At 37.1% G+C, this 15,330-nt stretch overlaps 2 protein-coding genes across 4 annotated transcripts; one reads left to right on the forward strand and one right to left on the reverse strand.

Moving 5' to 3' along the window:
• Positions 821-5,660, forward strand: LOC109850736. The gene is made up of 12 exons (XM_020420803.1): positions 821-1,340; positions 1,447-1,606; positions 1,696-1,896; positions 2,346-2,410; positions 2,498-2,534; positions 2,850-2,929; positions 2,999-3,085; positions 3,221-3,271; positions 4,034-4,255; positions 4,676-4,769; positions 4,862-5,002; positions 5,091-5,660. The coding sequence occupies exons 1-12, from the start codon at positions 1,128-1,130 to the stop codon at positions 5,171-5,173; spliced, it is 1,434 nt and encodes a 477-aa protein (XP_020276392.1). The 5' UTR covers positions 821-1,127; the 3' UTR covers positions 5,174-5,660.
• LOC109848797 (guanine nucleotide-binding protein subunit beta-like) lies at positions 6,155-15,054 on the reverse strand. 3 transcript variants are annotated; one of them, XM_020418471.1, is made up of 7 exons: positions 14,567-14,662; positions 12,315-12,707; positions 11,983-12,171; positions 11,245-11,669; positions 10,249-10,612; positions 9,280-9,393; positions 6,155-6,474 (listed from the first exon to the last, which is right to left on the reverse strand). In XM_020418471.1, exons 3-7 carry the CDS (start codon positions 12,019-12,021, stop codon positions 6,439-6,441), a joined length of 978 nt encoding a protein of 325 aa, XP_020274060.1. In that variant the 5' UTR covers positions 12,022-12,171; positions 12,315-12,707; positions 14,567-14,662; the 3' UTR covers positions 6,155-6,438. The 3 variants fall into 3 exon arrangements, with proteins under 3 accessions (XP_020274060.1, XP_020274059.1, XP_020274061.1); XM_020418470.1 differs by lacking the exons at positions 11,983-12,171; positions 12,315-12,707 and adding an exon at positions 14,753-15,054 and having other exon boundaries at positions 14,567-14,661; XM_020418472.1 differs by lacking the exon at positions 12,315-12,707 and having other exon boundaries at positions 14,567-14,641.

The following is a 15,330-nucleotide window of genomic DNA, read 5'->3' on the forward strand; positions in this document are numbered from 1 at the left end:
GTGGGGTGGGGTGGGGGGGGGGGTTTGGGGGGTTTTCTGATAAAATCTCAAAGTTAAAGGGGGGTTTTCTGATAAAATCTAAAAGTTAGGGGGGTAGGGAGGTTGATAAATTCTCAAAGTTAAAGGGGGGTTTTCTGATAAAATCTAAAAGTTAGGGGGGGGGGTATTTCTGATATTTTGATAGTTAAGGGTTTATTTTACAATCGTCCAAAGATAAGTGTTTTTTTTTTTTAATATTTACCCTACATTTTATTCATAGCTGATTTTATTTCTAAAATAAAATTTTAATGATCTAAGAGATATCTAAGCTTTTAATCAATTTGCATAGATCTTTTGGTTTAAACGATTAGGTCTTTAAATACTAAAACCGCACATATATAACGCGTAAATGAATTGGATTGGGAAAAAAATTTGTTGGATATAAATATTATATAATCATGGATTATTTAGGGCCTGTTTGGTTGGTTTATTTTGAAGGGGAAAGCTGTCACAGATGTCCCATCTGTGGCAGCTTTCAGTCACTTTCCCTCTCAAAAACGGGCAACCAAGCGGGCCCTTAGGGACTGGATCAATTGTGTTCGTCCAATTTTCATCAGAGCAACGCCTCTTCCCGCACGTTCCACGATCTACACGGTATTATTAGGGGCGTACATAACAAAATACCAACAAAAACCTTAAGACAAGTAATGATGTAATAAATAAATAAATAAACTTTTGTGCTCATTGTTAAACTTCGTAATATATGAAGCAAATTTCGCCGTAGAATATTAATCTGAAAATTTTTAGTTAATTAACTGTCACAGACCTCTCTCTTTCCTGCACTCATCAGGAGGCAACCTCGCACCTTCACAGTAATTAAGCTACATGATAAACAAGTCCTCTGTACCACAACACGAGGAAAAAATAACTACCAAAAACATGAAACACCTTTTCTTTCTCAAACTCCTTGAATTAAAACACCTCAATGAGTTACGACTTCCAAATTTAAAAATAAAAATAAAAAATAAACCCACTACTTCAAACCTCCCCCTGACCCTCTCAGAACCAAATGGAGGCCATTACCTCAACACCTTCCCACTGAAAGAAAGAAGAAAAGCTCTGATCTCACCTGAAGCTTGCGATCGGCGATGGCAACTGACAGAAAACAGCACAAGAGGAATTGGTGCCTTTTAGCTTTGGTTGTTCTTCTATGGAGTCCGCTGACATCTTCAGCTCTTGAAACGTTTAGTAGCATCACTGCCCGTGAGGAGATCGCTGACGAAAACTTGCGAAACATCCTTACGTCTCGCCTTCGTTCCTTCTTCGATCCTGGAGAGTCTGCCAGCACTCGAGTTTGGCCAGTAAGATGCATTTCATTTCCATCGTCTTCATCTTTGTTTTTGTTTTTAATCTTAAAGTAGCGTTTATTTTATGAGATTGAATTGGTCTGGGGGTTGAATTGAGCAGGATATGGAGTTTGGATGGAGAGTTGTGCTTGGTTCTGTCATCGGATTCCTTGGTGCTGCTTTGGGAAGCATTGGAGGGGTCGGTGGTGGTGGAATCTTTGTTCCTATGCTCACTTTGATCATCGGCTTTGATCCTAAGACCTCAACAGCCATCTCCAAATGTAAGGGGGTGAAAAAATTATTTTCAGGGTTATTTGATAGGTTGTATGGATATGAAACCATCGTTTTTATAGTTCTGTACTCGTTGCAGGTATGATAATGGGCGCTGCAGGATCAACAGTTTACTACAATTTGAGGCTGAGACATCCATCGCTCGACCTGCCAATTATTGATTATGATCTTGCACTGTTATTTCAACCTATGCTTATGTTAGGGATCAGCATCGGAGTTGCCTTCAATGTTATTTTTCCGGCTTGGATGGTCACGGTCTTGCTCATTATCCTCTTCCTAGGTAAACTGTTCTATGTTCCCGTGATTTTTCCTTTCAAACAACAGTTTCATCAGACATAGTACCTTGTGTTTTCAAGTCATTCTATAATTGAGACGCACACCAACTCGTCAAAATTGCTACCAGATGTTATATATGATTCAGAGATTCTTCATTTTATATGTGATCAGAGCGTTGCACATTAACCTTTCTCCTGTGCAGATCAACAGAAAATAGTTCACATCTCTGTCATCTGATATATCCTTGGAAATATTTACTTACATGTGCAAAGTTCATCATGTAGGACTGTACTTTCTCTTTCCTTCTACCTATATCCACTTTTTCTGGTTCTCATATGATATGTAAATCTGCTGATATCTCCTTCAAATATAACGTGCTTCTGTTCATTCATTCGGCGTTTCAAATCTACATATCTGGTCTAAATAATGGAGTTACATAATCGGTGACTGCAGGTACATCAACCAAAGCCCTCTTCAAAGGTATAGAAACGTGGAAGAAAGAGTCCATAATGAAAAAGGTTATTTCCTTACCTCTGCTCATAAATCTGTCTAGGACTTTCCAGGCATCCAACTTCATAAGAATCTCATGAGATATAATTCTCCAGGAAGCTGCTAGGCTGATGGCATCGTCAGCTATGAACGGTTAGTCAAGGGAAACCCCACTTCTTAGCATTCTTTAGAATTCAGTCATCAAAACAATTACACGCATCTGTCAATTTCAAACTTTGTTTTAAGTTATAACACCATGAGAGCAGTTTTGAAGATATCCTAGTTATCAATACACGACACCATAATGGGATATAACACTGACACAAACACAAGATACCAGCTTCAAAAAATATGGGACATGTATACATGAGCGTTCACCGCTACGCATATGTATACGTACATTATATAAATATCTTGTAACTATAGTATAGAAAATTGAATAAATAGATACCTTGCTTTTGATCTCAGAGAGCCCAGAGCTAGAATATAAGCCAATTCCGAGTGGTTCAACTGCCAATATGCAACTCAAGGCTTCATCAGATGAAGAGGCAAGTATTAATAATTTTCAGTTAACTTACTCAAAAATTACATCTAACAGGCAGCACAATGGTTTTCAGGTACCAGTCAAGGACAATATCTATTGGAAAGAGCTGACAGTGCTCTTATCCGTGTGGATAGCTTTTCTTGCTGTTCAAGTAGTTAAGGTGGGATTTCATTTCTTTTATGATGTTCAAGAAAAAAAGAACAGTCAATGTATAAGCTTTAGATTCTTTATGTGATCTGTCTTCAACTGCCTTATAAAGATGACGAGTTTTTTTTTCTCTGGCATATGTCTGCAGACTTACGCCACAAATTGCTCCATTGAGTATTGGGTTCTAAATGCCCTGCAGGTAAATTCTCTAATAAGGACTGAGCTCAATATTCTCTAGCGTATGATATTATTTCCTTAAAACATGTGAGAAATAATAGTATCAATGATATGCTATTATCAGCACCTGCTACTTAAATCTAGGAAAATTTTCTATAATGCATTACCAAGAAGCAATAGATATATTAATGACGCAAGTTGTAGAAGGTTGGATGTGTGAGATGTAACATTATACCAACCAGATACATACACAGGGGATATTGGATGTGAACCGACAAATCGTTCGCCAAAATGAGCTGTCAAAAGATAGAACGCGATGCACCCTCTCCAATATGATTAACAGTGACTATTATACCAATTATTTCTCTCTTGATAGTTTATTTATAGGAATGAACTATTAACTCATACCTATCCGTCAATTGTCATTTATATGCACAAGGGAATTAAGAGAAGATAAATTAAGCAATATAATCAGATGGACTTCATTAGCACAGGAAGAAATGAATGGATAAATTCGAAACTGTTAGCTATCTGAATCTTTTTCCCTGCTCAAAACTCTAAGACTTGTACTAATATCAACCAAAAAGTCAGATCCAAAAACAACCACGCACAACCTCCATTATTGGATGCTCTATTTTCTAATTTAACAATGTTTGTAGTAGTTGTATGAAGTTGCACTAAGGGGCAAGGCTCCACAAGATATGTTAGGCATTGTAAAGAGAGAAAAAAATCATTTTCTACCAAGGATCAAATCGCAAATTCTTAAAACTGTATAATCATGCAGGTGCCTATTGCGCTTGGTGTGACCATTTATGAAGCTTATTGCCTTTGCAAAGGGAAAAGAGCTATTGCATCTAGAGGAAACCAAGAAGTGAACTGGAAAGTACACCAGCTTACTCTTTACTGTTGCTTTGGAGTATTAGCTGGTATCGTTGGAGGCTTGCTAGGCCTTGGAGGAGGTTTTATCTTGGGTCCATTGTTCCTTGAAATGGGTGTTCCTCCTCAGGTTCTTCCTTAGCAAATATTACAATACATACCCTCATTTACGCCTAATTTTTCATGAGACAAGCATCTTTTCTTGAACAGAACAAAAGAGCTCGACCATAAAGCATTCTGTTTAAGTTTTAACAGAAAGACTGGTTACTTGATAGTCATGTGCTGCCACGTTGTTCGTAGTTCAATATTTTCCTTGCCTGAGATGATAAGAACGGAGATAGGACTTCAATATAGATCAGGACATTCTCTATTGAGTCTAAGTGATGATACAGTTTTCATGGAAAACAGAATATTGATGCTCTTTCGTTTGTCAAAGAAAAATTCTGAAAAAAATATCAATAACTACACGCAAAAAACTATACCATATGAATCATTGTAAGCAAGAGTTACCAAAGTTCTTCTGTAAATATCTATTCCAAAACTCTTGCAGGTTGCAAGCGCAACATCAACATTTGCAATGACATTCTCATCATCCATGTCAGTGATACAGTATTACCTTTTAGACCGCTTCCCTGTTCCATATGGTAAGTAAATTTCACCAACTTAACTTTTGGAAAATCCTGCAAAACTCATCTTCTAATCCCCATCAGAGAAATCTAACTTTTTGCTATTGCAGCTAGTTACTTTGTATTTCTAGCTACAGTTGCTGCCTTCACTGGCCAGCACATTGTGAGGAGGTTGATAGTTTTACTAGGCCGAGCATCACTGATCATCTTCATTCTGGCCTTGACCATCTTCGTCAGTGCAATCAGTTTAGGTATCACTTATCGTAATTTGCAAATTGATTAGAAGGTTTATGCCCAATATATCTTAGTATGATCATGTTGTTTTCATAATGATGGCAGGTGGCGTTGGTATCGCAAACATGGTAGAGAAGCTGGAGAGGAAGGAATATATGGGATTCGAGAATCTCTGCTACCACTCTTAGTACACGCCATCACTAATAGATAATTGGACTTATGTGATAATCAGTGGAAAATAGTGAAGTTTTTTGTAAGTTACGGAGCTTCAGTTTTGTAGAAATGGCAGCTGAGTGTTGAAACTTCTCATCTTTTGTCAAAGAGGATGGTAGAAGGTATTTATGTACAGAGCTATACTCTATTTACTATCGCATGGTAAGTGCAATCGTGTCTTATGAAACTATGAGTGACTAGGATGTGGGAAGGATACAGGAAGAATAACAACACTTTATATATTCCAGAATTATTGGTTAAAAAAACATCTGCTTTTTGTTTCCCCACGTAATCTCTTTGATGATGTAAGATAACTGCATCCCTCTGCATAGGAGTCTGCTATATTTCTTTACTAAACACAGTGATTCATCTCTTCTACAAGTACCTTTTATATGTCAGTCAGAAATATATCCATCCAGATGAAGGTTATCCCTGACTTTTAGCTAAGTTTCCAATGTTAACATATATTTTGTCAAAGCTTTCCTTATGTGGTTGACAGTTGCACACATCAGCTCTGTTTAGGACCAGAAGATCCTGAATCTGCATTAGCTTCATTCACTTCACTCCTAATAAAATCATAAATCAGTTTCCTATTCCAACAGCGCTTCATGCACTATTTTCCATTGACTAAGGGCTTCCTGCTTATTGGGGCTATCGAGCTAAATCAAGTGGTTGCCAAGTGAATGGTAGATATAGCTCCATGTTAAATGAGCCATATCAAGGGTATTTATATGATGACCAAAAAAATATACAAAAGGGGAAGGGTTCACAGATATAGAATGTGCTGCCACTATATACACACTTCATTGATCCTCTTAGAAAAGTGACTGAATTAGTTATGACAGTTGTTCCCAGTATCCAATTAGACGAGGGCAATATTATTTCTTAATTTGGCAAAAATCAATAATAATGATTTATCACTACCAAGATTGCGAACAGATGCAGTAGTGCATAAATGGGTACAAGGAAATAAATTTGATGATGATAACAGTTTAAGACATCAGAATTGCAAGATGGTTTCACAAGAAAAGGGTTACAGATTTTAGTTGACACTAATTAGAGCAGCAAGTATGATGATGTAACAAGATTTGGCTTGTTGTCCATCTTCAGAACAGTCTTTGTGCTGGAGAAATGGTACACAAGATTGGTTGTGCGAACCTGGCTGTAATTTCGCTTGAGACTGGACAAACTGTGAGCCTAATTTTACACACACAACATATTAACACCAGCAATGAGATTTTTATATCACCTTCCTGTGTCCTCCGAAGGCCCAAATCTGCCAAAAACAAAAGGAAATAGAAATAAAAAAATTGGAATCATATTTAAAAATTTATTAGCCGTAGAACTTAAAGTTCTATTTTCATCATCCTAGTGTTAAGAGTTTATGACGTTCGATGAAATTGAGTTAATGTGGTTTAATGCAAATCTGGTTCAACTTGGACGGAGAAGTTACATGGCATGCAAGCAGATTACCCTAGAATTCAAAATATCTAAAAGCCTCCCAATGAAACCATGGAAGATTTCCAGTTAAGCCAGACCGAACTTCAACTGAAACTGTTCCCAAATTTTGCAAAAGTAGATGGGACTCCAGAGCTTCCTAATCTTCAATGTTAAGATAATAAGTTGATACATTAAGCCATTTAATTTGTTTCGAAAGCACACCACCTACTTGTTCTTTTGGCACTAGTTATGTAACTGTGGAGCTGCAGATGGAATATGATATGAAAGAAAAATGAGAAATGGAAAAATGCAATAAGGAGAATAAAATGCAACAAGGAGAACAAAGAAGGGGTTTATGGTTTATAGAGTTATTTAGAAGATTAACATAGGAGAAAACGCAATGGATCTAGCCGTGGGATGAGCCTCAAGAGGTGAAGGTTTATTAATGATGGTTTAGGTTTGCTTTTTTTATTTTTTATTTTTTTTTATTTTTTTTATTTTTTATTTTTTATTTTTTATTTTTTTTTGGGGGGGGGGGGGAGTTGAAGTATTTGAGCAGGTATTTAATTTTTCACATGAATTATTTTACCTTTCTTAGCTTTTTCAGTGTGTAGAGTTTTTTTTTAATATAATTATTGCTGATACTTTGCTAATGGGAGATAAAAGAAAATGTAAAATGAAATACAGCCTTTACTTTTGAGTTCAGGATTAATCTCCAAATAATATGCTCCAGATATACTAATTACTACATGGAGAAATTAATGTGCGGAATGCTATTGGAACTGCATAAATCATATGGTTCATAGTATAAACTTTTAGATTTGAGTTTTAAATGATATTATCTTCGTTAAGGTCTACTTTATAGTTTTGACAGGAATCTTCTCATACGCTTAGTGTCTTATTTATAAGGACTTCCTATTGTGATATATTTTGACTTCTTTTTTATACCTTTGTTTTATTTCTTCTTTTATAAAATAAATTGCATTCAGGTTACTGTAGAAGTACTATTTATAGTGGAAGTAATAAGAAGTGGCAATGTAGTAGAACTCAATACTAACGGTAAATGAGGAATGTTGTTTCCATCATTAGCTGACTTTATTCATTTCTTTGTAGTGTGGAAAACTTTGACAAGTGGAGGAGAGTTAACAATATATTTTCTTATGTTGAAATCAGCTATAAAAGTTTAGCATAAGACTGGCAGCATGGATCCAAGAGATAGAGCATTTGGGTATATTCTCAATGATATTGATAGGTGTGTTATTTATTGTTTTTTTATTTTTTAATTGATCAGGGTGTTATTAATCACTAGCTTCATGTTCGTTTTTTCATTAAGATTGAATGATTTTTGATATTTTCAGGCATCTCTTAGCTATCTACTCGAAAAAAAATACCAAATAAAGAAAGGCATGCAATCGTATTCTTATATAGGTTTTCCGTATTGTTGTTCAGGTTTAAAATAAAGATATACATGTGTATTGTATGTAAAGAGAGATTCTTTTATAATTGGATACGGCCTTTTCTCTTTTCTTTAGTACATAATATCAATCTTTGTCCTGGCTATTCTTCACCATGTATTATTTTCAAGTTTCGATTATGTTACTCTTTTTTTAGAAGAAAGGTCGTAGATGGTGAAGCATGGTTATTATTTGTCATGTATTTTTGGAAATGGTGATTCTGAGTAGAAGCAAGATGTTTATTTGAGAGAAGGGGCTCAAGAGATGTTAATAGGTTATGCAATGTATGTTCTCATAAAGATCATACGATACCGTGTAATTTTTCAGTTAGATGCAATATAACATCTCCTTAACACGGGAATCACGGGATTTAGTAATGCTTCCTTAGTTTGTAACTTTGTATGTTAATTCTTAAAGAAATATGATTTCTTTAATTTATTTTATATAACAAAAAAAAGCCTAAATCTAATTTCTTTTATAAAATTTTCAATTGTAAATGCAATTCAATAAAAATAGCATTGGAGATAACATAAACAGCTGAGTTCTGTACCGGGGTCCAGGATATACACTACACGCAACAAAGGATAAACGCATAACAAATCGCATGAGAGTTGAGCTCAATACAATAAATATATGATGTCTCAACCGTGCTTTGCACGAATACAATACTAGTGAAAGAGAAATGAAGAATTGAAAATTGCAATAAGGAGAATAAAGAAGGGGTTTGCGGTTTACAGAGTTATTTAGACGATTAACATTGGAGAAAAAGCAATGGATCTAGCCATGGGATGAGCCTCAAATGGTGAAGGTCTATTAATGGTGGTTTAGGTTTGCATTAGGGGAGTGTGATGAGGGATAATTCGCTAATGGGAGATAAAAGAAAATGTACAATGAAATACAGCCTTTACTTTTGAGTTCAGGATTAATCTCCAAATAATATGCTCTGGATATGCTAATTACCACGTGGAGAAATTAATGTGCGGAATGTTATTGAAACAGCTGAAATAATATAGATTCGAAGTATAAACATTTAGAGAGTTTCCTTATATAGTTCTTAAGCATCTTAATGTAAATTACTGCAACTGTGAATTCTGTATAATCTACTTCTACTAGTAACAACTTGTAAATTCTTCAAAGATCTCTGCATATCCTTGGCATTAAATAACTAGCTATATTACAGAACTAACCTTAAGGTTCTTGTCCCAGCTTCCTGTGCACAAGCCACTGCCATCTGCAGAAAGACCAAGGCAACTTATCCTACCTTGATGAGAGTTTTGCAGGGATCCTAAGTTCAAAACAACCTGAGATGACAGAAGCAAAATCAGCCCAGTATTGTTAACATGATAGGAAACAATGCTCACGCTCGCACAGGAATATCAGAAACAATAAAATCATGCAAATGCACATGCACAAACTAATCTAATGATGAAGATTAAACATATCCTTAGCGTACAAGTAATAAGATAAGTTTCATTATTGAATATACTAAGCAACCATTTAGCCTTTGGAAGGATCAAGAGTCAAGACCATCAAGGTTTTCAGATCCAACCCTGCCAATATTAGGTATTGCAACATAAGACTTTGCATTTCCTCAATTCCAAGGTTTCATTTGTTTAATCATCATGTACATTTAGTAGTCTTAAGTAAAATCGGGAATAGCCTCAAACACGACCCCCAATAAAGAATTTTCTTCGTAAAATTTCATACAGACAAATCAAGTGACTGGAATGTTGAGTCAACACAATATAGCAGATATTCCTACTATAGAATAGAAATCATCTCAAGCTTGCACCATGAAGCAAACTGCTCTTGGGAAACAGCATATTTTCATCGATATCCTTCAGTCGCTTATTTAATTATAAATCCTAAAGGCAAGAGAATCTCAGCTGTGTAGGCATTGAAATTCTTAATTATTTCACCACACTATTTTGTAACAGATCTATAAGCTCCTATTTATGCAAATGAATTAATGAATGTGTGATCTTCTGCCCTTAACGTTTGTATAGATCAGAAAGAAATGGATCAAATTTCAACCAAAAAAACTAAAAACTCACAATGTCCTAAGATGCGTCAAAGTAAAAAATATTAAGTAATCTATGCTCACAATTTTCGCTGCATCTAGCTTTTTTTCCCCAACAGAAGAAAAGAGTGCATACCTCGGCCAGTAATGTGTCCCACACATAACAGTCACCATTAGAATATCCAGCGAAGAGAAGTCTTCCTGATATAGAGAAGGCAATAGATGTTACTATGGGCGCATCACTGTCATTATCACCATGTTGCTGGCTGTAAATTTGCAGCTGATGCCCTGATCTCATGTCAAATAGCCTACATGAACCATCATCAGAGCCTGTGCCAAATCTTTGCCCATCTGGAAAGAACTTGACAGCATTAACATCCCCCTCATGGCCATGATACGTTCTGACGGCTCTACTAGCTATTCGTACGTCCCATAACCGTGCAGTTGCATCGCATGACCCAGAGACAAACATGTTTGAATTTGAGCTGTTGATTGAGACACTAGAAGAGGACAGCAATAGATTATTCAAAATGAAATATACAAAGTCCGCCAGTTGAGAAAATCAAGTAGCTGAAGAAGGGATGATGATGAAACACCAAGTGCAACTATGTGAAATTATCTGTTAAACGCCTCTATGCTCAAGACCCTATATGGAATGGGGTTGCAGCATACATGTGTATCACTCTCAGTGCCCTATCAGGTGAAAACTTTGACCCTCCCTCAGCCTAAAAGACGAACAACTGAAACCTGAGTGAGGGTAATAGGTAGGAGGGAAGCCGGCCATCTGCCTCCTAGAAAGACACTTTCAGGGTAGAACCCTTGCTCACGGGCTCCTTGAAACAAAGAGACGAGGGAGAAGATGCATATGATGCGCACATCCGGTTTGTGCTGCTTGTTTAACCGTTAACTATACTTGAGCATTTGTCACGATGCATGGACAGTTATATAAACAGCATGAGAATATCGTGAATTGTGATTCCAAGGCCAATAGAGCATATATTATAGGAAAACTACCAAGTTATAAATTAGAAGAATGCCAAGGAAAGATTACTTTAATAAAACTGTTAAGTGAAATTCTAAGATACACATTAATATCTACTCCATGTATAGCCCATTGAAAAGTCACAAGTACCTTAGCACATCGGCTGTGTGTCCTGAGGGAAATTCACCTCCAAATACAGAAATCCTCTGGCCAGTTGTGACATCCCATAAACCACATGTCTGATCACCTGAGCTGGTGATAATACGATTGTCTTGATCTGGGACATATTGGCATGACGATACGTAACCCTTATGCCCAGTGAGAATTCTTGATGCCAGTGAATCGCCTTCTCTGTCAGTTTGAGAATTAAGATTGAAAATAGAACATGCACTATCAAGACCACCACAAGCAACAGATTGGCCATTAGGAGAAAAGGCACAAGTCATGACCCATGGACAAGGAAGCTTTATGTCATGCGTCTTCTGGCTTGTTAAAGCATTCCATACTATTAACCTCCCATCTTGAGAAGCACTAACTATCCGATTCCTTTCAGGAGTCCAGTCCAACGAATATATCTGACAGATACCAACGCAAGATATGAGTAGAATTCTTAGTGTGGATTTTTACCAGTATTAAGATTCTGTATCACATCCTCATAAACAATTAATTAGTATGGTAAGTGTAACATTCTGCGCAATAACTTCCCAGGGAGAGATGTGCTTCCTGAAATTGCTTGCTCAAGCACATCTAACTATGAAAAAAAATTCGCGATTCATGCCTAAAAATGCTAGTTATGATTAAATATTGAATTCATATAAATCATTATATACTAACGTTTAGCCGATGTAAGATTATTCACAGATCAGGGTGACAGGGTATGTTACATACCCAATAGAATTTGGCATCCTCGCTAGACGAACAATCCATCAGGGTGTGTCACATTCCCGTAGAGAGTGATATTTTATTTCATACAACAGTTGATTGCATAGAGCACTTAGCTCTGAAAACTTCCTACTGATGTTAGATTGTGATACCGTTTTTAACGCCTTGAGTGAACTTCCCAGGAAGTTACATAACCTGAAAGTAATCTGCTTGAGTATGTTTAACCATGAAATTAATCAGAGGGCTTGAGTGTGTGCCAAATCATAACACACTCATTAAGTGGATCAAGACAGATAATAGATAATTCAGTAAAGAGCAAAAAGGAAACAAATTGCAACCAATAAGTTGTTCTGTAAACAGGTTCACATTCTGTGATGTCGTCAGTAATCTGTTGGGGAGAGATGAACCTCATGCTCTATGACAGTAGGCTTTCCTACGTATCGTCAAGATCTGTAACTTGTCATAGCACTCAAATCTGAGTGGCCTTGGCATCCCAAGATATGTGATCATCAATTGATGATTTGCATATACAAAGACAGACTCTTGTGAGACTTCCACAGGAACCTGAAGGTCGAGGACCCATTTATCATGCACCATTAAAAGGTAGAACCCTGTACTTGGTAGCTGAAATGAACATATTTTTTCTTGGGTAATCTGGAGCTGCATCCATGTTTATTTTGTTGTAATATTCCAATGCCCCTTCGGCAACTTTAGGAACTCAATTTTGTGACCTATCACATCTCAAAGAAAGAGAAAGAGACCTCTTGTAAGCCAATACGCGCAGCTACAGCAATTGATGCATGTATTTGAAATTATTTGGAGCGGAATGAAAGAAAATGAGAATTTTGTAATTGAGGGGCATGAAAATATGTGATTGTAACATAGTAGAACAATGGCCCACAATTACAACTTCAATGCAAATAAGATTACCCGACGAATATTAGGATGCTATGACAAAACAGACATGGGCAACTTGGGAATACCTAAGAAGGATATGTTTCATTTCAGCAATCAAGTACAATGAGCATGTCTACCTTATGACGGGACATGAATCATGATAAGTGAGTTCTGAATGAATTCTCCATATTTAGGTGATGTGGAGGCGAGGTTGCGCCTGTAGCAGCAGATCACCAACTGATGATCATCAGGCTCGAAACGTCGAGGCTGCTCACATTTTAAGTGTCATAACAAGCTAGGTACTCATATTTTAAATGTCTTAACAAGGAACAGGCCCTATTAGGGTGGATGGTCAGTTCATGTGCTAGAAGACTATTGCAAAAAAGCCTAATACTCTGTTCATCTCTTCCAAAAAGATCCTTGAAGACATCACCAAATGTATACCATATTCCCAAATGTGCAATTCATTTCCTTTGAGATCTACATTGAATTCTATATTTTTGTCTTGATGTACTTTGCTAGTGTGTTGTTACATGACATACATCTAGACCTTCAATAACCCAGGTTGACGGAATGAATATGAATAATCTTAGTGACATGCCAACTTCCTATGTAGAGGGACACAAACACTGGCCTCTCTCTCGCTCTCTATCAATCTATCTATCAATCTACATGCACGTATATACACATAATGGATCTATCAATTTATCCACATGCATATACATACACGTAAATCATAATGGATATGAGTTGCCTTATTTAACAAAATGAGCTATCAAGAGATAAAGTGGTGAGATCGACGTTTTCATGTGAGTATCAGGGTACCTCACCATTAGCCTATCTCTTGGTAACCATTTTATGTTGTTGTCTTAGAATGTTAATTAGCACCAGCCTTTTCAAGTCCTTTTCTTTTGTTTCTCCAAGATTTCCATTCAATGAGCTTTACACTTCTTTAGCTTCTTTTCAATATCTCGTTCTTTCGTTATGGGTTTGTTTTTGGTTCCTTTTCTTATGTCATCCTTCTCTATTTGAAAATCGTTCGTTATAAAATAGTCATTATATTTAGTTCCTCATTTCAGACTAGGTTCAGGTTATTTCAATACTTGTTAGAAGACAGTAACCACTGAGCACTCTCCTTTAGGGAGTGCATGTTGCACAAAGAGATGGTTGTCCTTTACATTAGAATGTTTAGTTATGTCTACAAAATTAGCATGTAAAGACGCATGTTTTATCTCTTAAGAGTGGTGCAACATGCTGGTTCGATAATGCATGCAACCAGCAGTCTGAAATCAGCACACGACATTATTTTATTCAAATGAAACACCAATTCAGACCATCACGACACTTACTAGTTTCTAAATGCAATTTTGACAGTTCAAACATACCCAATAGCAAAGAAGTTGAATTTACATCCTGCTGAGCAACAAGATAAGTGATATCCAGGCGGAGCACCATGACCATTGCATGCAAGCGAACTCTCTGATCTACTAACTTTTCAATTAAATGCTTCTCTTTTCCCCCCCACCTTTTTTCCTCTTTTATTTTGTTCCCTTCTGGATCCTCTTCAGTTTAATTGTAATGAATTCTCCAATTAAACCAATTAAACATTTACAAAATTCCCAACTTTCCAAGCTACAACCAATGAAGGAGACCATACGAATCAAGAGATAAGATACGCAACAGGAGAACTCACCTTCCCTGTATGACCCTGCAGAATCCTGCAGCACACCAAATCCGTCGAGCTAAAGTTAATCGCCGTCTTCCCATGGCTTGCCGCATAAGTAGCAACTGCAAGTTCAATCAAATCAATAGATCTCATGGAAAGAAAACAAAAACACAACTAAAACCAAAAAAAAAAGCAAAGAAGTTAAGAATTCACCGTCAGTATCAAGAAGAAGCTGCCTCCTCTGCATCAGCTGCTCTCTCAGAGAATTCACGGTCTCCTTCGCGGCTAAATGCCGCTCTCTTAGCTCTGCAACAGACATCTCCAAACCCTAACCCTAATCGAAGAACAGCCAAGCTGGCCCTCGCATTACAAACTCCTCTCGAAATGCCGCGGGCTGGATTCAAGCCCTAATTTCTCGAATTGGGGGGTGAAATGCGGTAGGGTCGACGTAGGGTTAGGGTTTTCAAATTTTGATTTGAAATGGTCTGGAGAAGGAAATTACGGAGGCAGCAAAACGGGAAGAAAAATGCCCCAGGGACCCAAAATAAGGGGACCCTAATGGGACAGGTGAGGTGTCAGCACCTGGGGGTGCGATTTACTGTTCATGAACAGTAAATCGCACCCCCAGGTGCTGACACCTCACCTGTCCCATTGGGGTCCCCTTATTTAAGGGTCCCTGTAGCAATGCCCAAAGGGGAAGGTGAGGGTGAGACCGCGTTTAAAAGTTGGGCAGAGAGAAGACTGGTTGAAGACGCGGGCCTGTGGGCCGGCCCACGTAACGGTTGATGTAT

The sequence above is a fragment of the Asparagus officinalis genome, chromosome 7 (assembly GCF_001876935.1).
Source record: "Asparagus officinalis chromosome 7, Aspof.V1, whole genome shotgun sequence".
In the NCBI taxonomy this organism is placed as follows: Eukaryota; Viridiplantae; Streptophyta; class Magnoliopsida; order Asparagales; family Asparagaceae; genus Asparagus; species Asparagus officinalis.